The 22,566-nt window shown below is 39.6% G+C and overlaps 1 protein-coding gene across 1 annotated transcript; it reads right to left on the bottom strand.

The window, feature by feature from the left end:
* Positions 1–1,034: 1,034 nt before the first annotated feature.
* Positions 1,035–21,991, bottom strand: LOC123773960 (zinc finger protein 665). The gene is made up of 2 exons (XM_045767960.2): positions 21,810–21,991; positions 1,035–9,522 (listed from the first exon to the last, which is right to left on the bottom strand). The coding sequence occupies exon 2, from the start codon at positions 9,411–9,413 to the stop codon at positions 7,842–7,844; it is 1,572 nt and encodes a 523-aa protein (XP_045623916.1). The 5' UTR covers positions 9,414–9,522; positions 21,810–21,991; the 3' UTR covers positions 1,035–7,841.
* Between the last annotated feature and the right edge of the window lie 575 nt (positions 21,992–22,566).

The raw sequence follows: 22,566 nt of genomic DNA, 5'->3' as shown, positions 1-22,566 counted from the left end.
ATGAACAAATCCACAAGGGCCGTGATGAGGGTTCGAACCTACGTTCCAGACGCACCTTAGTCGACTGCGCCACATGGTAAAAGAACTGCAACCTGGAATGCTACTGCCCTCATGAGGATCTCGCAGTTTCTCCAAAGCAGAGCCCAGGGTGCATGGGGGAATTGTGTGAAACCCCGGGGCAGTAGCACTCCAGGTTGCAATTCTTTTACCATGTCGTGGCGCAGACGACTAAGGCGCGTCTGGGATCATCCCGGACATAGGTTCGAACAATCATCACGGCCCTTGTGGATTTGTTTCTCCTAGTAATATGGTATATTACTCACTATAATGTTGGTGCTGAATGCAGAACATGATCAAACCTATTTTTACTCTGAAATAATCTAATTACTTCTAATATCGTTATGAAATTAGATTATTTCAGAGTAAAAATAGGTTTCCTCATGTTCTGCATAGAGCACCAACATTATAGTGAGTAAATATAACATTTTTTTTCATTATTTACGTAATACTAGCAGGATTTGGGTAGATTTGGGTAATTCTACGGACCCCCTGCAAACCAGCATGAAAGGGTGAATCTCATTGAAACTTTTAAAATACTGAACAATTTGCAGGATGTTCATCCGGACAATTTCTTCAAAAGATCAACTGTAACACAAACAAGGAGCAACGGTTTCAAGTTCAACAAGCCACAATGTAGGACTGAGAACAGAAGCCTTCACCCACAAGGTTATAAACCCAATGGAACTGCCTACCCGCCGAAGATGCCAAAACTCTTAAATTTTAAAGTACGACTGGAAAAAAAATCAAGGCAAATGGGGGAGGAACCTTCGACAAGCTGCCGGCTTCCTGACCTCGTCAAGGCCACTAGTGTCAGTGGCCTTCAGGTAAGACTCCGTGCAACTAAGGAAAGGACGCCTGATCCGACATCAGCTTTTGACCACATTTACACAAAACTGGCTGTTAAATGTCATTTAAAAATACCCTATTCCTGCAAATATCAGATTTAAACAATATAATAGGCTTAATATAAAGACTTATTTTTTCTGTGTAATATAAAGAAATTTATTTAGCAAAATGCATACATGATTCAGTTATACCCTATAAATGACACTAAAAATTCACCTGAGAATGCAGACGAGCTAAAATATCATCTCGCCAGCACCTACTTCGTGAACTCTACTTTGTCTGATCTGCTCAGTGATTCCTGTTTCTAAACATGTATTATAAATAATCATTCCGCAATAAAGTCCTAAGATTGGTAGAAAAAGACCAGTGTGAAATTGTCAGCAGTTGACAACCAGCTCTTAGGTCATGTTCAACACCCTATCATCTTTACTGAGTGTAGCCTCCAATTACCTCATCAACCCCAATTAAAATTCATTACAATATCAATTGATTTGGTAGTTTTTCAATATATTGTATATGCTAAAGCTTATTTCCAACTAACTAGGATTAGTTTATATGTTATGTTTTTGGGGATAAACAGATCATTTATATTTTGATGGTGAAATGGGATGAAAATTTTTTCAGGTTTACCTGTTACAGTATTTACATTATTCAATGTATCAATGAGCAGAAAATAATATTAAATAAATATGCTTTGAATAAATTATATAGTCCAGAATAAAATATAGTGTATGTCAATTCAGGTCTTTGAAGTTTATTGCACCAATTGACTAGGAAAATTTTAATATTAATAAATCTGGTCATTTATGTAAACCATAAAAATATATACCAGGTAATTCATTAATTGTTATCATATTCGTGTGAACAATCATAAATTAAGAGCCTAGGAAATTTTCAAATTGACTACCACAGCTGGCCTATACACAACAAAGTAAACCACTTTTTATTAAGCAACCCAAAGTTTGCAAATGCCCAAGGTTTATACACCAAGAGGTGTACTGAACTTCTCAGATAGATATACACTTCCAAGTTTACTTTAGTACTGAACTTTGTTCGGGAAAAATGTATTTGTTAGTTGGTAAGGAAGCTATGGTGTCACAGCCTTAACAATTTTACCATCACGATTAACAGATGATCAAACACCAAACCAAGCAAACAATGTCACGTGCATTGTTTGTATATTAGATTTGCATTTCTTAGTGATATTAGGTAAATATCACTAAGTCATACACGAATGAACTTAAACTATAGAATGCACCAACATTAAGTTATTGTGCTTCCTTCTCACAGTGGGTTAAATGCATTGGTTTTAAGCATCCTACTGAATGACAAGTTATACACATTGAAGGCAATCTGTAAATATTTTTTTTTTCAGCTATATCATAATCTATTTAAAAAAGTTTGATCATTATGGTGATGTCTATTACTGAAAAATTATTTAAGACAGAAACCACTACCAGACAGATTGGGGTTGATGGGGAGGTTTAATGCACTGTCACCGAAAATTATAATACTGTACTTCACTCATAATTACATTTCATCTTTGATAATTACAAGTCTTCTCATAGGTAGTTTATTAGTTACTCCGCTGCTTACAACTACATATATATAGATATTCTAAACTACATTTTAAATGAAGCTTATAAGGGGGAGAACGAACAGTGACAGAAATAAGTTACTGTATGTATGACCCAAAGGAAAAAATATTGGTCCAAGACAAAATTAATTCCAGTTCAACACTGTTTCATCAGTCTCAAAGTCTCCCAGTTTATTCTTGCTTCATAATGATTCGTGCATATACAGTATATGCATGTATGTATGTGTATGTATTTGCTGTATACATATGTATGTATATACTAACTAATATATATATATATATATATATATATATATATATATATATATATATATATATATATATATATATATATATATATATATATATATATATAAATAATGTGTGTGTGCATGTAAATCACAAAGAAATTAACACATGGTGTAAATCACAAAGAAATTAACACATGGTGTAAATCACAAAGAAATTAACACATGGTGAACAATGTGACAATGTCAGACTACGAAGGCAGGATTAAGACAGGAAATTTCTTAAGTACTTTTGTATTTAATAATACATCTTCAGAAGAATCCTTCTGAAGATGTACAGTATTATTACATACAAAAGTACTCAAGGAATTGCCTGTCTTAATCCTTTCTTCGTTTGTGGTCTGGCATTGTCATACACACACTGTACAATACAATGTACAGTATACTTTTTCTAATTATGCAAACTGTCAAAACATTCAATTGTTCTATAAAACAAATTTTGTAAGGAATTTCTTAGTATGGACACACCAACAGACAGTTCAACGAGATGCACACATCAAAATCTCAACAGTATTCAACTCATCAATTCTTATCTAATCTACTTAAGCATTTCTAACTTTATCTAACTCATTACATATGACAAAGTTAGATTTAGTTAGTAATCGACAACAGAATTAATCTATGCTCTTTCCAGTTACACAGGTTTTTGTAAAATCTTAACTGAAAAAGAAACAATGTTCAGGCAACAAATTTGTTACTAATTAATATAACCTAATCAATTAGTTTCAACCATACGCATGCAGGGACACTATACACACACTGTTCTAGCAACTAGGCCATGAACTTCCATAGAAGCAAGGAAAGCAGGAGATATCATAATGTATCAAATCAGCTTACAACCTTGCTGGGAAGCCACTGAAGTAACTGGTGCCGTACAACCTCTTCACATCCTCATCACAAAAGGTGAAGTTCACAATAACATGAAACTAACATTAATTCATCAGACCATAAAGTGAGTTTTGAGCATTCATATGCATGGACCCTACATTGTTCTAGCAATCAGGCTATGAACTCCAATAAGAGCAAAGAAAGCTGAAAGAGCTGACAACTTTGTTATGGAGACATTAAGGTATGTAGCATTCTTACATATGCATGGTCAAGCTTTACTTTGTACTCTGATCAATAAACGTTAATTTAATGTTATTGAGTACTTCATTGTGTGCTTGTGTGTGTGTGTGAGGGGGGGGCAGATATAGGAAAATATATGCTAATGACTTTCGGAACTGAAAAACAAAAGTTACGAGAAGAGGGTAGAGGTATTAAATATGTAAATGCTAGAAAAGTAGAAGAAAAAGAGGTGATATGATCACCACTTACAAAATAATAACAGGAATTGACCAAATTGACAAAGAGGAATTCCTGAAACCAGCAACATTAAGAACAAAAGGACACAGATTCAAGCTAAGGAAACAAAAGTGCCAAAAAAATATTGGAAAGTTTACTTTTGCAAACAGAGTGGAAGATGGTTAGAACAAGTTAAGCGAGAAGGTGGTGGAGGCCAAAACCGTTAGTAGTTTCAAATCATTATTTGACAAAGAGTATTGGGAAGACGGGACACCATGTGCATAGCTCTCATCCTGTAACTACACTTAGGTAATTACACACCAGCCCATCCTCCTGTTTAGGCAGCACTTATGGTAACGATGAGGACCATCATACATATATTGACGTAATAGGCAATTGAAAAGTAGAAATCAGTACTATTGAATTTGGACTAACCAGAAAAGTATTTGTATTGATGTTGCAAAGAAAAGTTAACCTAGTAACCTTCTTAGGCTTAATATTGTACATTTATGATGTCCAAATCACACACCAGAAGATAAGGAGACGACGATGTTTCGGTCCATCCTTGACCATTATCGAGTCGATCGTGATGGGAGCGAGGGAGGCATGGGCATTAAGTAAGGCAAGAAAGAGTCAACAGCAACAAAGCCAGGACTAAAGTTTATGTTGTGTATAAGGGCCGATTCGACAAGTTGGCATCCGTGAAGAGTACAGTAGAGGCAGGAAAGATTATTTTATTAAAAGGATTATTAAAAGGATTTTAGAAGACCAATCAATAGGATGATTGGAAAGTATTGTTTGTGTCTGCAGACTTAACATTTCTGTTGTGTTCCTTAAGTCTGTCATTTAGTGTATGGCCAGTTTCCTCAAAGTATTGGAGAGGACATTTATGTCTTATACTAGGCTTACAAATAATTAAGCTTGGTTTTTAGCTTTATTTTTTTTGGACTCTAATAAAGCAAATAGTACCAAATTCTAATTGTCCATTATGTTTATGTATGTATTGTACAATGGTCCACATAGTTACACAAAGTATTGTACCATCTAAACAGGAGGATGGGTTGCACACACACACACACACACACATACACATATATATTTATTGTGAGTGAAATTAAGTACGCTTTATTCTACAAGATATACACATACATATTTACAACACTGATTTCTAAGTTTTATATTAATGCATTTATAAAATATTGGGGAGCTTTGATAAAAGGAGTAAACCTTCAAGTGTTCACCACAGCTGCACCAAATACTTTCAGGATCAAACAAAGTAAAGGCAATGTGGTAGTAGTGATTTCCCGTTTCACATTTTCAATAAATTTGTGAATAGGCAAGATATCTTTGCTCATGCCCGAAACGCTTTGCGTAATAGTGGCTTTAGGCATTGTATGTACTAGCTCTATCTATAAATCCATCAATCTTTGTCAAATCTCTTGTATGTATGTACCTTACCTAAATAAACATTTATTTATTTATTTTTTATGTGATGATCATCATTGATACACAAGACACGGGCAAAAACTGTCATTTCTGCCATATGGAAGGTTATCATAGCCTATCTGCTATACTCGGTGCATATATATCTTTTGACGATACAAGATCACATATACGAAAGAGGAAATATTGGCTTACAATCTCAGTACAGTATCCTATACAGTATGAAATTTTATTCATTAATAAAAATATTATTATTCAAATTTCAACAGTCACAGAGGAATTATATGGGAACACATTCTCAGTTCTCCTTCATCATCATTACCCCAAGAATGCTTACTTGTGATACTCTTAAACTTTATTTTACTTCAACATTTATTAAACAATAACTAAGTTACTTTGAGATTACTTAGTTTCATTGTTTATGCCATCTTTTTAATGTTGTTCAACCCTATTACTTCAATTTTAGGCCAGAATTATATGGTGTCAAAAGGATTCTAAGTTACAATGAAAGAACCCTTAGACAAAGTTGGAGCATTTTCCTAGTAGATTATTCACAAAACATTTGAAAGAGTTTCAGAAAATTTAGAAAACTGAGCTCAATGTCAGACATCATGAGGTTTTGCGCAGTTTAAGGGTTAAGTAAGCCTCAGTCAGTTCTTTCTAGCTATAAATTGAACCACAACCACAATAGACTGTATGTCTAATAGTAGAATGGTATAGCTTGCACTTGCCAAAATAGGCAAAGAGTAAATGAAGAATATTAAGCAGTACAGGGAATGTACTGTACTGTATAGTACAGTACAATATAGTACTGTAATATATAAAAATGATAGAATAGACATTTCTTAAGAGTGATCCCACAATTGGTAGGCTATCTTAAGGTACCGAGAACTGTCTTGTTAGAATGGGCTGAATGATTTTGAATCGTTTCATAGTACCGTATTAACATCATGTATTTTTGACATCAGTGAGGTTATTAACAAAATAAGGCCTATAAGCATACATTACACAAACATATGAGATAGATGAGGTGTTAACTAAAAAGTATAATAAATACAAGGTCTTTTAATATACTGTACCTTGATTGTATTTAAATGTGTCAATAAAGTCACTACTGGTGTCCTCATTAACGAAAACTGTTTCTAATTAGATATCCAACACACATCTTGAAATAAAGTAATGACGTTTTGGTCCATCCTGGACAATTATCAAGTTTTGTGACATATCAAAACATTGTCACTCCCTTTATTTTCAGATGTGTGGGTTGGGTGTTTAATTTTCAGCTAAGGTATTGTGACTTACTAGTTACAGACAGTATTTGTAATTAATATGGCTGCTACTGCAGCGACCCTCGCCCTCCTCGTTACTGATGTATTGTTCATTCTATGTGTGAACACTAAAATGCAGCACAAATGCTAATACGATTCCAACATTTTCAAGCACTTTCCCCAAAAATACAACATATTTATCGCTGATAGTTTAGTATGAATTTTTTTTTAAAGATAACTAAAATAGACTAAATTTGCTTTGACTTTATCAGTCTTACATGGAAAACAGATTGAAATTGCTGAGCAATTTACAAATATAATTTGCATCAGCTGACAATTTAAATTCCATCATCGAGAGCAAAGGAAACCAGTTAGTTCAATCCTAAAAAATGTTTTCAGAATAGGTATGCTACATGCGAGGTACATTGCATAGGGGGTTGGGAGTGGGAGAGAGTGGAGGATCTGATGAAACTGGAATGTGTTGTGCACCCTTTTACCTGACTCACGGTAGCAAAGTGAATAGTATACTCTGCCTAGAGTAGTGTAGTAGGATACTGCATTACCTAAGAGTGCAAACAAGGAAAACCATAAGAGCTGCACCCTTCTATATAATCAGTACACGATGCCCATATTACATCATGGAGACAATGCACATCAGCATTTTCTAAGGTATTCATCAAAATATATATTTCATTTTAAAGCTGAGTGATACTATAATTAGTTTGGAAACAATTAAAAAATCACTGAAATATCAACAATGTACTGTACATAAATGAATGTAAACTCAAGGTAAGATTTAAGAAACGTGTTTGCTCATGGACAGAAAATAGACCATAATGCACCAAGTTTACAGATTTGGTCTGTGGGTGTTGACGTATTCCTACCCCATACAATATACATTACTTAGCTACTCCCTAATTCTTACTAGTGTCACTATGAGTATGCCCAATATTAACACCGAGACAATTCAAAAACATATAATGTGCTTGATTACATGATCAGTAATCATTTTTTTTTTTATTTGCCAAGCAGCTGTAAGACAGCTTCGAACCTTGGCTACAGAGGCCATAGAGTCCGAACCTTGTCTGACAGCTGTCCAGTAAGATGACCGTAAGAGTAAGCAGGTTGGTATGGCTGGGGAGTGAAGATCTTTCCAGTCTCCTCATAAGTTACTGGTGCCTTCTCTTCAGTTGGCACTACTGGCACAACCAGGCTGTTCAAATGATTTTTTTGAGGCAGCAACTTAGTACAATCCTGAAAGTCAAACCCCTTTTTCTCTGAGTGCATAAACCTATGGCTGTTGAGATGACTTTCCTGAGTAAAGCGCTTTCCACACTCTTCGCATTCATATTTTTTCTCTAGGCTGTGCACAAATCTGTGACTACTTAGGTGAATCTGCTGAGCAAAGCGTTTCCCACAATCCGGACACTCGTACAGCTTCTCCTCACTGTGTACAAATCTGTGGCTGTTGAGATGGCTTTTTTGAGTGAATCTTTTGCCGCATTCGAGGCATTCAAATTTTCTTTCCTCGCTGTGCACAAACTTATGGCTGTTCAAGTGACTTTTCAACATAAACCTCTTGCCACATTTGTCACATTCATATCTTTTTAGTTCATTATGAATAAATCTATGCCCATTTATATGATTTTCTTGTGAAAACCGTTTACCCCAATCCTGATTTTCAAACTTTTTCTCATCACTATGCACAAATCTGTGGCTATTGAGGTGAACCTCCTGAGTGAAGCGCTTGCCACACTCCTTACACTCGTACATTTTCTCTTCACTGTGTACAAACCGATGGCTATTTAGATGACTTTTCTGGGCAAATCGTTTCCCACATCCTTCACACTCAAACCTTTTCTCTTCAGTGTGAACAATTCTGTGGCTATTGAGATGACTTTCTTGAGAGAACCTTTTACAGCACACCTCACATTCAAACCTCTTCTCCTCACTGTGCACGAACCTGTGGCTGTTTAGGTGACTACGCTGAATGAACCTTTTGCCACAGACCTCACATTCAAATTTCTTTTCACAGTGTACAAGCATATGGCTGTTGAGGTGACTTTTGTGAGTATATCTCTTGTTACACAGCTCACATGCAAATTTCTTTTCGCTATGCACAAGCATATGGCTATTGAGATGACTTTCCAGAATAAATCGCTTACCACATATTTCACAACCAAACTTCTTCTCACTATGTACTAACATATGGCCATTGAGATGGCTCTTCTGAACAAACTGTTTACCACATACTTCACAATCATATTTTTTCTCGGTATTATGTACTAGCATATGTCCATTCAGGTGGCTTTCCATTGTGAATTTTTTACCACATAAGTCACATTCAAACTTCTTTTCACCAGTGTGAACCAGCATGTGACTGTTCAGATGACTTTTCTGTGCAAACCTTTTATTGCATCCATCACACTCGTACGGCTTTTCACCAGATTGAAGCCACATTTCAATCTGGGTGCGTAGTTTATTTTGCTCCTTCACAAAGGTGTTGTCCTCAAAATGCACATTTCCATATACATTGGCAGTTGGATGGTGGAGCAGCTGTGGCCCATCAAAGCCAGTCTGCGTAACCTTGTGGATTTTATTGGGGTACTGCGGGTGGGGCTCTGCCATGTTGGAGATTCTGCTATGAATGCTTCTTTACTTCATACACGCCATCTTCATATTTTCTATCCAACTTTAACGAAAGATTTGAACTTGAAAATACGCACCAGCCTTGTGCCTGAAATATCAAGTGTGTTTGAGGAACATGTGTGTATACTGTATTATAAAACTATTTTTTTTTTTAAATTAGTTGTAACTTTTTTCAGGAGAAAGTGAATGAAATCAGAAAACTGATATGCTGTATTGAAAAGTAATATTTAAAATGAGAGCATGAAAAGACACAGAACAATGTGAAAATAACACAGGTAAAATGTTGATAAAATATTTTACAGCAACTACAAAATTTAAAGTTATTTACAGTACAGTATTAAGAACCACTGACACAATTAATGTCAGTATATAACATAAAATTAAAATATTAATATTAGGGACTCACAAGTCAAGAGGGATAAAGGCCTTCAAAGTTACAGATACTGTACTATAAAGAGTGAACTCTAAAGATAATAGAAACATTTTCTCAAACATAAGAGTATCATGGACTTCATACATGAAGTACAATACAGAACAGTACAGTACCTCGAGACCTGCATTATAAACCTCTCTGTGGCAAGAGGTCACAGACCTATTGTTAATTACTCTATAGTATAGCATACATAAATGTACCCTGTACAGTATTAGGGAGGCATAGTGAAGGCCTTATGCTGAAATATAAACAGTATAATCAATTAAATCAATTATTAAATATATATATTATTAAATATACATATTATTAAACAGTATAATCAATTATATATTGATTATCAAGTGTTATGTACATGAACACATCTGAAAACGAGATAAAAACAGCTGAAAAGAATTTTAAAGAAAATTTTAATTTAAAAGTCTAGAAAGGAAACTAATTGGTCAACAAATTCAATGAACACATTATAATCTCAAAGAAGACTTTTGCAAAAGCAGACATAACAAGAAAGAAAATGAATTCAGATTCCAGTGAAGCATTCAGATCATGAGCAATTTATTGAGTGGCGACAAACACACACACACACACTCACAATTATCTGAACACTAAAAAGGTCCAAAGGAACCACGAAAAGTATTAAGGCGAAAAAACTTCAGAGTAAAATTTAAATCATAATGTATCAATAAGTTCAACAAAAAATTATCTTTAAAGGTAAAATCCATAATCAGGTCTTTTCTGTGGGGAGTGCCGTCGGCCCCCTGAAGCTATCTTGCTCTTGAATTAAGTGCCATACTACTTTGAGTGTCATCAGTCACGGAGTACTTGTATGCCTATTGGGAACCACGAGCCAGAACCTGGCTCCCTCAGAGAGGCGAAGGGATTGATAGCACATGAATACACATCTGCCCGAAACGCTGCGCGTGCTAGTGGCTTTACAAGACTGTAATTACCATATTTGTATCCTCACATTCCTTATGTACATTCTTGTATATGCATAAATAAATAAATAAATAAATAAATACTTTACCATTAAAGCATATAATTTCTGCCACCACCAGGGAAACATCTGCAGTCCCCGGGGCGCAGTGGCAAGACACTCACCCGGCGCTTCGCGAGAGCTTTGGCCTGGGTTCGTATCCTGGACAGGGAGGATTGACTAGATGTCAATATTTAACTGTAGCCTCTGTTCACTCAGCAGTGAATAGGTACCTGGTTAAATAAGCGATTTTGCAGGTCACATTCTGGGAAAAATTAGTATCAAGGACCTGCCCAAAATGCTATGCATGCTAATGGCTTTACAAGACTGTAAGAACTCTTGCATATATAAATAAAAAAATAGAAATAAAAAGGTAGGTAGGTGTATCAAAACAAACCACTGCATGGTTTAATACTGTACTAGACACAAAACCATATCAAAAGAACTCTCAAAATAAAAGAAAACGACCAAAACTTCGTCCAACTAACCACCTGCACCTTAGCTCCACCCAACCCCTCGTTGGGGGGGGGGAGGGGGAGATGGCCTAGGGCTCAGTTTTTGACTGATGTGTGCCGGGTATCGGTGTCGCTCTGGCTCTGTCTTCCTGTTTTCATTGGTGTTTTCGCCCTCAACATGAAGTACAACAGTAACACTAAATGCTGTACAACAGTGACACTAAATGCTGTACAACAGTGACACTAAATGCTGTACAACAGTGACACTAAATGCTGTACAACAGTGACACTTAATGCTGTACAACAGTGACACTAAATGCTGTACAACAGTGACACTAAATGCTGTACAACAATGACACTAAATGCTGTACAACAATGACACTAAATGCTGTACAACAGTGACACTTAATGCTGTACAACAATGACACTAAATGCTGTACAACAGTGACACTAAATGCTGTACAACAGTGACACTAAATGCTGTACAACAGTGACACTAAATGCTGTACAACAGTGACACTAAATGCTGTACAACAATGACACTAAATGCTGTACAACAATGACACTAAATGCTGTACAACAGTGACACTTAATGCTGTACAACAATGACACTAAATGCTGTACAACAGTGACACTAAATGCTGTACAACAGTGACACTAAATGCTGTACAACAGTGACACTAAATGCTGTACAACAGTGACACTAAATGCTGTACAACAGTGACACTAAATGCAGTAAAACAGTGACACTTAATGCTGTACAACAGTGACACTAAATGCTGTACAACAGTGACACTTAATGCTGTACAACAGTGGCACTAAATGCTGTACAACAGTGACACTAAATGCTGTACAACAGTGACACTAAATGCTGTACAACAGTGACACTAAATGCTGCACAACAGTGACACTAAATGCTGTACAACAGTGACACTAAATGCTGTACAACAGTGACACTAAATGCTGTACAACAGTGACACTAAATGCTGTACAACAGTGACACTAAATGCTGTACAACAGTGACATTAAATGCTGTACAACAGTGACACTAAATACTGTACAACAGTGACACTAAATGCTGTACAACAGTGACACTAAATGCTGTACAACAGTGACACTAAATGCTGTACAACAGTGACACTAAATGCTGTACAACAGTGACACTAAATGCTGTACAACAGTGACACTAAATGCTGTACAACAGTGACACTAAATGTTGCACATCAGCTACACTAAATTTTGTATATCAGTGGCAATACAGTTTGTACAACAGTGATACTAAATGTTGTACAAGTGACATTAAATGTTGTACAACAGTGACACAAAATGTTGCACAACAGTGACACAAAATGTTATACAAGTGACACTAAATGTTGTACAACAGTGACACAAAATGTTGCACAACAGTGACACAAAATGTTATACAAGTGACACTAAATGTTGTACAACAGTGACACAAAATGTTATACAAGTGACACTAAATGTTATACAACAGTGACACTAAATGTTATACAACAGTGACACTAAATGTTGTACAACAGTGACACAAAATGTTATACAAGTGACACTAAATGTTATACAACAGTGACACTAAATGTTATACAACAGTGACACTAAATGTTGTACAACAGTGACACAAAATGTTATACAAGTGACACTAAATGTTATACAACAGTGACACTAAATGTTGTACAACAGTGACACTAAATGTTATACAACAGTGACACTAAATGTTATACAACAGTGACACTAAATGTTATACAACAGTGACACTAAATGTTATATAACAGTGACACTAAATGTTCAGCAGTGATGCTAAATGTTCAACAGTGATGCTAAATGTCGTACCAGCCACACTAAATGTTCAACAGTGATGCTAAATGTTGTACCAGCCACACTAAATGTTCAACAGTGATGCTAAATGTTGTACCAGCCACACTAAATGTTCAACAGTGATGCTAAATGTTGTACTAGCCACACAAAATGTTCAACAGTGACACTAATTGTTGTACCAGCCACACTAAATGTTCAACAGTGACGCTAAATGTCGTACCAGCCACACTAAATGTTCAACAGTGACGCTAAATGTTGTACCAGCCACACTAAATGTTCAACAGTGACGCTAAATGTCGTACCAGCCACACTAAATGTTCAACAGTGACGCTAAATGTTGTACCAGCCACACTAAATGTTCAACAGTGACGCTAAATGTTGTACTAGCCACACAAAATGTTCAACAGTGACGCTAAATGTCGTACCAGCCACACAAAATGTTCAACAGTGACGCTAAATGTTGTACCAGCCACACTAAATGTTCAACAGTGACGCTAAATGTCGTACCAGCCACACTAAATGTTCAACAGTGACGCTAAATGTCGTACCAGCCACACTAAATGTTCAACAGTGACGCTAAATGTCGTACCAGCCACACTAAATGTTCAACAGTGACGCTAAATGTCGTACCAGCCACACTAAATGTTCAACAGTGACGCTAAATGTTGTACCAGCCACACTAAATGTTCAACAGTGACGCTAAATGTCGTACCAGCCACACTAAATGTTCAACAGTGACGCTAAATGTCGTACCAGCCACACTAAATGTTCAACAGTGACGCTAAATGTTGTACTAGCCACACAAAATGTTCAACAGTGACGCTAAATGTTGTACTAGCCACACAAAATGTTCAACAGTGACGCTAAATGTTGTACTAGCCACACAAAATGTTCAACAGTGACGCTAAATGTTGTACTAGCCACACAAAATGTTCAACAGTGACGCTAAATGTTGTACCAGCCACACTAAATGTTCAACAGTGACGCTAAATGTCGTACCAGCCACACTAAATGTTCAACAGTGACGCTAAATGTTCAACAGTGACGCTAAATGTTGTACCAGCCACACTAAATGTTCAACAGTGACGCTAAATGTTGTACTAGCCACACAAAATGTTCAACAGTGACGCTAAATGTTGTACTAGCCACACAAAATGTTCAACAGTGACGCTAAATGTTCAACAGTGACGCTAAATGTCGTACCAGCCACACTAAATGTTCAACAGTGACGCTAAATGTCGTACCAGCCACACCAAATGTTCAACAGTGACGCTAAATGTCGTACCAGCCACACTAAATGTTCAACAGTGGCGCTAAATGTCGTACCAGCCACACTAAATGTTCAACAGTGACGCTAAATGTTGTACTAGCCACACAAAATGTTCAACAGTGACGCTAAATGTTGTACTAGCCACACAAAATGTTCAACAGTGACACTAATTGTTGTACCAGCCATACTAAATGTTCAACAGTGACACTAAATGTTGTACTAGCCACACAAAATGTTCAACAGTGACACTAATTGTTGTACCAGCCATACTAAATGTTCAACAGTGACACTAAATAGCTGTCACTTTTTTATATTTTCGTCTCCCTGGATTTGTTTAAAGTACAGGCATTCCAATAATTCTGCAGATTCTATAACACCTGTACGACTGGGTCAGACGAAACTAAAACTGAGTAAAGGCTGTTGATGTATAACATAATGTCACATACATAAGAGTAATGCTAGCTAATATTAAACGATTATTGGGGTTCTTGGATGCAGTGCATAATGCATTAACTAAACATCAAGGAATTCCACCTCACAGGGAATACTCTTTGACATTAATTTATTATTATTATTACTACTAAGGAGTAGGATTATATTTTTTTATTTATTTTTTTTTATTTAGGATTATATTGTGTGATGGATAGATGATATTGGTTATGTAAGTGTCTCCGCTGAGGTCTGATAAAGACCTTTTGTGCCCTCTGTAATCCTTTTTGCGCTACCACTCACAGGATGAGTATAGGGTGCACAATAAACTAGCCGCCTTTGGCGGCAACAATAAGAGCTTGCCGGAAACACTATGCGTGTTAATGGGTATACAGGAATGTAAGAACTCTTGTAAGAACTACTATCATGGGGAAGAGACCTTTACTGAAGATCTATAAGGTGCCTTGCATTCATTAATAAATAGCTCAAGGAACTAAATCTGAGCTTATTCTCACACACTCAAGATATGTGATAATAATGTGTGCTAAGGGGGAGGAGTGATAATGTCGAGTGTTCCTTGGTGCGAGGGTAAGAATGTAAGGTGGCGGGAGAAAGGCCTCCTACACCCCCGGACACCCTAAACCCCCTCATCCCCCCTTTCCCTGAGCACTGCCAGAGGTCCTTCGAAGAAGAAACAAGAATCGATTTATATGGCGGCAGGAATACCTGTCAAACCTCCTTTACTGCTATTCCTACACATCTCTAGCACCTAACAGTATGTAATTGTTCTTGTACAATATCAGTTACTGAAATACATAAATGTAGGGTCTACTTTTCTAACAATTATCACAGGTTTAAAATACACGGTGGGCCCCGACAGTTCGTGCATTGATGTTTCACATGAAACACTGTTAAAATAACCTACAAACATTAATATAATAGAAGTGTACGCAATTCCCGTGAGTTTACGTGTGTCAAGCCGTTGATGTGGTGAATGTGTTGAGGTGTAGGTGGTGAGCGGTCTTTGAGGGCATTGTCTGGTGTTCGCGGAAGTGAGTTTGTGTTTGTGAACTTACGAATGTACGGTCGCGCGCGCGTGTGAACTCGCCTATTTGTATTCCACACATTTGGAGCCCGAAGGATCGAGCTTTAGCTCTTGGACCCCGCCGATTGTCTAATGCAACGATACAACCTGCTCATTTTGTTCACTTGTTCACTCCATGTTCCCACAACTCTTACGCTAACAGAAAACTTTCTAGCATCTTTGTTACTCATCTGATTCTGAGGCTTCCATCCATGTCCTCTCTTTCCATTGGTATTCATTTTGAACATCTCTCTCTTTTTTTCCACTGTTAATCTCCCACAGTATTTTTATAAATCTTTATCATGTCTACCTGATGAAGATGATGTCTGTCATGTCATGTTTATCCAACCCGTTCTCGCAAATTCGTAAAGTCAATATTGACTTATTAACTACGTGCATAGGTGATATACTAAACATAATAGATACCCTTAAAAAGCTTCATAGAAAACACCGACCTTACCTAACCTTGTTAGTATGTTAAGATAAGCATCTTATTGCTTCGTAATTACAATTATTACTTAACCTATACCTATAATAGGTTAAGTAACAATTGTAATTACGAAGCTATAAGATACTTATCTTAAGATACTAACAAGGTTAGGTAAGGTCGGTGTTTTCTATGAAGCTTTTTAAGGGCATCTATTATGTTTAGTATGTCACCTATGCACTTATTTAATAAGTCAATATTGACTTTACGAATTTGCGAGAACGGGTTGGTTTATCATAAAGACTATGTCTTTATCATAAGTCTTTATCACAGGTCATTTACCAACAACCTCATAGTCATAGGAAATGTATATGTTTATCTCTCAGAATGTTCGGTAATACGTTTATTGCTTGTGATGTGCATCTATGTATTAACACGATGTACTGAACGGGGTGAGAATAGCTTGAGCTACCTCATCCCTTTGAGTGTATTTTACCTCAATAAACTTATTTCAATTTCATAGTCATTATCTTTACCATGGGTTGTTGGTTCAATTCGCTCAAATGTTCGGACCCTTTGTTGAATATGAATCTCTCTTCAGCCTCTTTGTATCTTTTATTCGATCCGTCATTTCCCTACACTGCCTCCTCAGGGAAGGCAACTTTCAAGAGAAAGCGCCAAGCCATTACGACTATATATAGTCGTAATGGCTTGGCTATATAATGTCGTAATGAAAAGGGCCAGGATAAGGATTTGGAATGGGACGGGAGAAAGCAATAGTGCCCAACCATTTGGACAGTTGGGGATTAAATGCCGACCTCCATGAAGGGAGACCGTCGCTCTACTGTCCAGCCAAAGTGGTTGGGCACCGTCTTCCTAGGTACTCTCTTAGCCTTGTATAGTTCCCTTTTCTGTAGTCTACTCTTCTTTCTCTAACCCTTTGAATTATGACCATTGTTATTAATTCAATCATGCAATTTAATAAGAACCAGGGCACAATGGTCGCTGGCTCCTATAGTTATATTTTATATTCCAAGTTTTCGAAATCGTTCTCATTTTGGGTGAAGATTAGATTCAGTAGACTAGGTGCATCTTCCACAATCCCTTTTTTTGCCCAAGCACTTGGACTAAACGGTAGAGCGATGATATCCCTTCTTGCAAGGTTCGCGATCGATCCCCGACCGTTTAGGTGGTTGGGCACCATTCCATTCCCCCGTCCTATCCTAAATCCTTATTCTCATATCCCTTGTAAGTGCTATTGAGTCGTAATGGCTTAGTACCTCCTTCTGATAATTCAAACCGTTCTCGCGAGCGTTCCCAACGTTAAGAAAGTGTTGTATTAAAGTGACCTATCCTGACCAACCAGAGGACCCAAAACAGAAAACGGGATATTATGCAATTTCGCGAGCCGTTACCATTTGTGTTTAACACACATTACGCCTCATATACCTGGTTACCTGGTTGATACCTGGTTGATGGGGTTCTGGGAGTTCTTCTACTCCCCAAGCTCGGCCCGAGGCCAGGCTTGACTTGTGAGTTTGGTCCACTAGGTTGTTGCTTGGAGCGGCCCGCAGGCCCACATACCCACTATAAGCGTTATACAGTAATCTAAAAGCCTCCGTATTCAAGTTTCTGAAGGATGTTCTGACTTTTGCAAGAGTAGCGTATGCGGCTGACGTTATTCTATTTATATGAGCCTCTGGAGTTAGGTCTGGTGTTATGTCCACTCCCAGGTCTTTGTCTCTAGACGTTATAGGGAGGTAGTTTCCCTTCGTCGTATATTGGCCTTTCGGTCTTCTGGCTCTTGTCCTCATTTCCATCACCTTACACTTGTTAGTGTTGAACTCTAGCAGCCATTTCTCGGACAATCTCAGAAACCTGTTCAAGTCATCCTGGAGCATTTTACAATCCTCATCTGTCTCAACCCTCATTAGTTTTGCATAATCTACAAACATCGACATAAAAGACTCAACTCCTGCAGAATGAACATTTACATAAATGAAGAATAGAATGGGTCTCAGCACCGATCCTTGTTGAGTGTGTGTATATTTACTATTTGTATCTGCCGAATCAAGCTATTAGCTCTTGGACCCCGCCTTTCTAACCAATTTATTTTCCCTCTATATATTTATAGAGGGAAAATTTATAAATACATATATTTATCTCCCTCTCACACACACACACACACGCGCGCACCTCTAGGAAGCAGCCCATAACAGCTGTCTAACTCCTAGGTACCTATTTACTGCTAGGTGAACAGAACCACCAGGGTGAAAGAAAGTGCCCATTTGTTTCCGCCTCCGCCAAGGATCGAACCCGAGTCCTTAGGACTACGCATCCCCAGAGCGCTGTCCACTCAGCCGAGAGACTCCTACTCGTGTATGCCCCCCCCGCACACGAGTATGTTCACGTGAATATATGTACGTGTTTACATGTGAACATACTGTACGTGTGTGTGTGTATATATATATATATATATATATATATATATATATATATATATATATATATATATATATATATATATATATATATATATATATATATATGTTTGCTGGTGTATTTACGTGTACTCACCTAGTTGTGCTTGTGGGGGTTGAGCTTTGACTCTTTGGTCCCGCCTCTCAACCGTCAATCAACTGATGTATAGATTCTTGAGCCTACTGGGCTCTATCATATCTACAATTGAAACTGTAAATGGAGTCTGCCTCCATACTGACAGCTGACTGACAGTCTGACAGTTAGACTGGTGCCTGACAGCTGAGTGGACAGTGTTTCGGATTCGTAGTCCTGAGATTCCGGGTTCGATCCCCGGTGGAGGCGGAGACAAATGGGCAAAATGTTTCTTTCACCCTGATGCCCCTGTTACCTAGCAGTAAATAGGTACCTGGGAGTTGGACAGCTGCTACGGACTGCTTCCTGGGGGGGGGGGCTAACAAAAAGGAGTCCTGGTCGAGGACCGGGCCGCGGGGACGCTAAGCCCCGAAATCATCTCAAGATAACCACCACATCACTGCTTAATGCATTCCATTTCTTAACTACTCTGACACTGAAAAAATTCTTTCTAATGTCTCTGTGGCTCATTTGGGTACTAAATTTCCACCTGTGTTCCCTTGTTCGTGTTCCACCCGTGTTAAGAGTTTGTCTTTGTCTACCCTGTCAATACCCCTGAGAATTTTGTAGGTGGTTATCATGTCTCCCCTTACTCTTCTGTTTTCGAGAGACGTGAGGTTCAGCTCCCTTAGCCTTTCCTCGTAGCTCATACTTCTCAGTTCCGGGACGAGTCTGGTGGCATACCTCTGAATCTTCTCTAACTTTGTCTTGTGTTTGGACTAGGTATGGACTCCAGGCTGGAGCTGCATACTCCAGGACTGGTCTGACATAAGTGGTATACAAGGTCCTGAATGATTCCTTACACAAGTTTCTAAAGGCAGTTCTTATGTTGCCAATCTAGTATATGCCGCTGATGATATCCTTTTGATGTGGGCTTCTGGGGACAGGTTCGGTGTGATATATCAGGTTTTATGAAGTCACTGGGACATGAGGTTTAAAATATGTTTCAAATATCAAAAAGCATTAAAATATGTTTTCCGTATGAGCTGAAAAAAGTACTCAATACTTACAAACAAGGTAATAATGGGAGAGTTGTAAAATAAACTAAATTATTGCAATTATTGAAGGTTGAAGAAAGATGTGAATAGAACAGACATGAGAGTGGAGGGAGTGGGTGGAAAAATGGAAAAGGTGACGGAGAGGGTTAGGAGGAAAGGTATGGTGTAGGAATGATAGTGTGTGGGGGGGGGGGAGGGGGAAGGAAAGGGGGTGGGGGAGAGGGGTGGGAGTGTGTTTGTGGGGAGGGGGACAGGGACAATAAGTTAGGGCGGGAAGGTGAGGGAGAGGGGCAGTAAGGGAGGGAGGGAAGGTGAGGGAGAGGGGGAAGGTATGGGAGAGGGACAATGAGGGAGGGAGGGAAGGTATGGGCGAGGGAGAGTGAGGGAGGGAGGGAAGGTATGGGAGAGGGACAGTGAGGTACGGAGGGAAGGTATGGGAGAGGGACAGTGAGGGAGGGAGGGAAGGTATGGGAGAGGGACAGTGAGGTACGGAGGGAAGGTATGGGAGAGGGACAGTGAGGGAGGGAGGGAAGGTATGGGAGAGGGACAGTGAGGGAGGGAGGGAAGGTATGGGAGAGGGACAGTGAGGGAGGGAGGGAAGGTATGGGAGAGGGACAGTGAGGGAGGGAGGGAAGGTATGGGAGAGGGACAGTGAGGGAGGGAGGGAAGGTATGGGAGAGGGACAGTGAGGTACGGAGGGAAGGTATGGGAGAGGGACAGTGAGGGAGGGAGGGAAGGTATGGGAGAGGGACAGTGAGGTACGGAGGGAAGGTATGGGAGAGGGACAGTGAGGGAGGGAGGGAAGGTATGGGAGAGGGACAGTGAGGTACGGAGGGAAGGTATGGGAGAGGGACAGTGAGGGAGGGAGGGAAGGTATGGGAGAGGGACAGTGAGGTACGGAGGGAAGGTATGGGAGAGGGACAGTGAGGGAGGGAGGGAAGGTATGGGAGAGGGACAGTGAGGTACGGAGGGAAGGTATGGGAGAGGGACAGTGAGGGAGGGAGGGAAGGTATGGGAGAGGGACAGTGAGGTACGGAGGGAAGGTATGGGAGAGGGACAGTGAGGTACGGAGGGAAGGTATGGGAGAGGGACAGTGAGGTACGGAGGGAAGGTATGGGAGAGGGACAGTGAGGTACGGAGGGAAGGTATGGGAGAGGGACAGTGAGGTACGGAGGGAAGGTATGGGAGAGGGACAGTGAGGTACGGAGGGAAGGTATGGGAGAGGGACAGTGAGGTACGGAGGGAAGGTATGGGAGAGGGACAGTGAGGTACGGAGGGAAGGTATGGGAGAGTGAGGTAGGTACGGAGGGTGAATGAGAGGCAGGGGAAGGTGCGGGTGTGGAGGAGTGCTGGGGGAACGAGGAAGGTGGAAGGGGGAGTGAAGGTGTTGGTGGGAGAGGAGGAAGGGGGTGGGATGGGGGGGGGGGGAAGAATGAGAGGTGGGAACATCATACATCTGGCAGCAGGAGCAGGAGTCAGTGTTGCCAGGTCTGGGTGTCGAGGAGGAGGGAGGGGGGAGGGGGGAGGGGGGGTGAGAGCGTCGCCCCCCCCCACCCCCCTCCCCCTCTGCGCCGCCGCCGCCGCCGCTGCTCCTCACAACACACAACAATCGAACACCCCGCGATCGTTACTCTTTCCATTACCCCTGACACTCATTTTCCTGCCCCGGCCCTCAAGCACCCAAGGCGGGGACCACCGCCGGCGACACAACATACCCGGGGCAAGCCGTCCGTGCCCCAAGCTCCCCCCCTTCCCAACACACACACACTGTTATTCTCACAATGGATAACGTCGGGTCGCGCTTCGTAAATATAAGCCTGCTGGAGGGAATATTTCAGCCTGTCATTGCTTGCCACCTACCTGCTCCGTGGGTCGACGGCGTCTCGCGGGTGCTGCCAGGGCCAGGGCTCTCTGCCATGCATGGTGTGGCGCTGGAGGTCGGTTCAGAGGTATGAAAAGAGTGGGAAGGCGCCACCTTGGGAAGGATTCAGCCTCCTCTCACTACCTCGGTGCCTGGAGGTCATAGGACGTCGTCTTGGCGTTGGCAGCACTGCTACCGCCGCGTTTTCTATACCTACGTTTTCTCTCGACGCTTTGCTTGGGGGGACTTAAAGCTCGGCGGGAAATCGATCTCGTTTAAATCACATTTCTTGACTGCAGGCATAGCGATTAAAACACTGGCTTGATTTATTCGTTTAGTAACACTTGTTTGTGATTAGAGTAGATTTGGTGAAGGATTTTCTGAGTATTCTAAGGATTCATAGTGTTATTTTTATATTTGTCAAGATGGAGGGGGGCCACGCCCATTCCTGTACGCCTCGAGACACCAGTTACTCAAAACCCGGCCAAGATTTACAGACAGGCGGATTACCATAATGAGGATTATACTCACTTGCGTCTATATGAATATATAATATACATATATATATGCAGTCAGAACATATTGACAAATAGAGTTACATATTAGCGCTATATAGCGTATGCTATGGAGACAAGGAACTGGGAATAGGTCCAAAGCGGTATTGATTAGTATACGCTAAGCCTCAGCCAGAGACGGTTTTGTCACTTATTTGCTTCTGAAAGTGCAAATTTGAGTGACTTGATGATAGTGGACTTA

The sequence above is a fragment of the Procambarus clarkii genome, chromosome 91, assembly GCF_040958095.1.
Source record: "Procambarus clarkii isolate CNS0578487 chromosome 91, FALCON_Pclarkii_2.0, whole genome shotgun sequence".
Lineage (NCBI taxonomy): Eukaryota > Metazoa > Arthropoda > Malacostraca > Decapoda > Cambaridae > Procambarus > Procambarus clarkii.
Note: the sequence above shows the minus strand (reverse complement) of the source record. Positions and strands in the feature narration are given on the sequence as shown.

Coding starts and splice junctions, on each gene's coding strand:
- LOC123773960 (XM_045767960.2), bottom strand. CDS start 9,413: ATGGCAGAGCCCCACCCGCAGTACCCCAATAAAATCCACAAGGTTACG.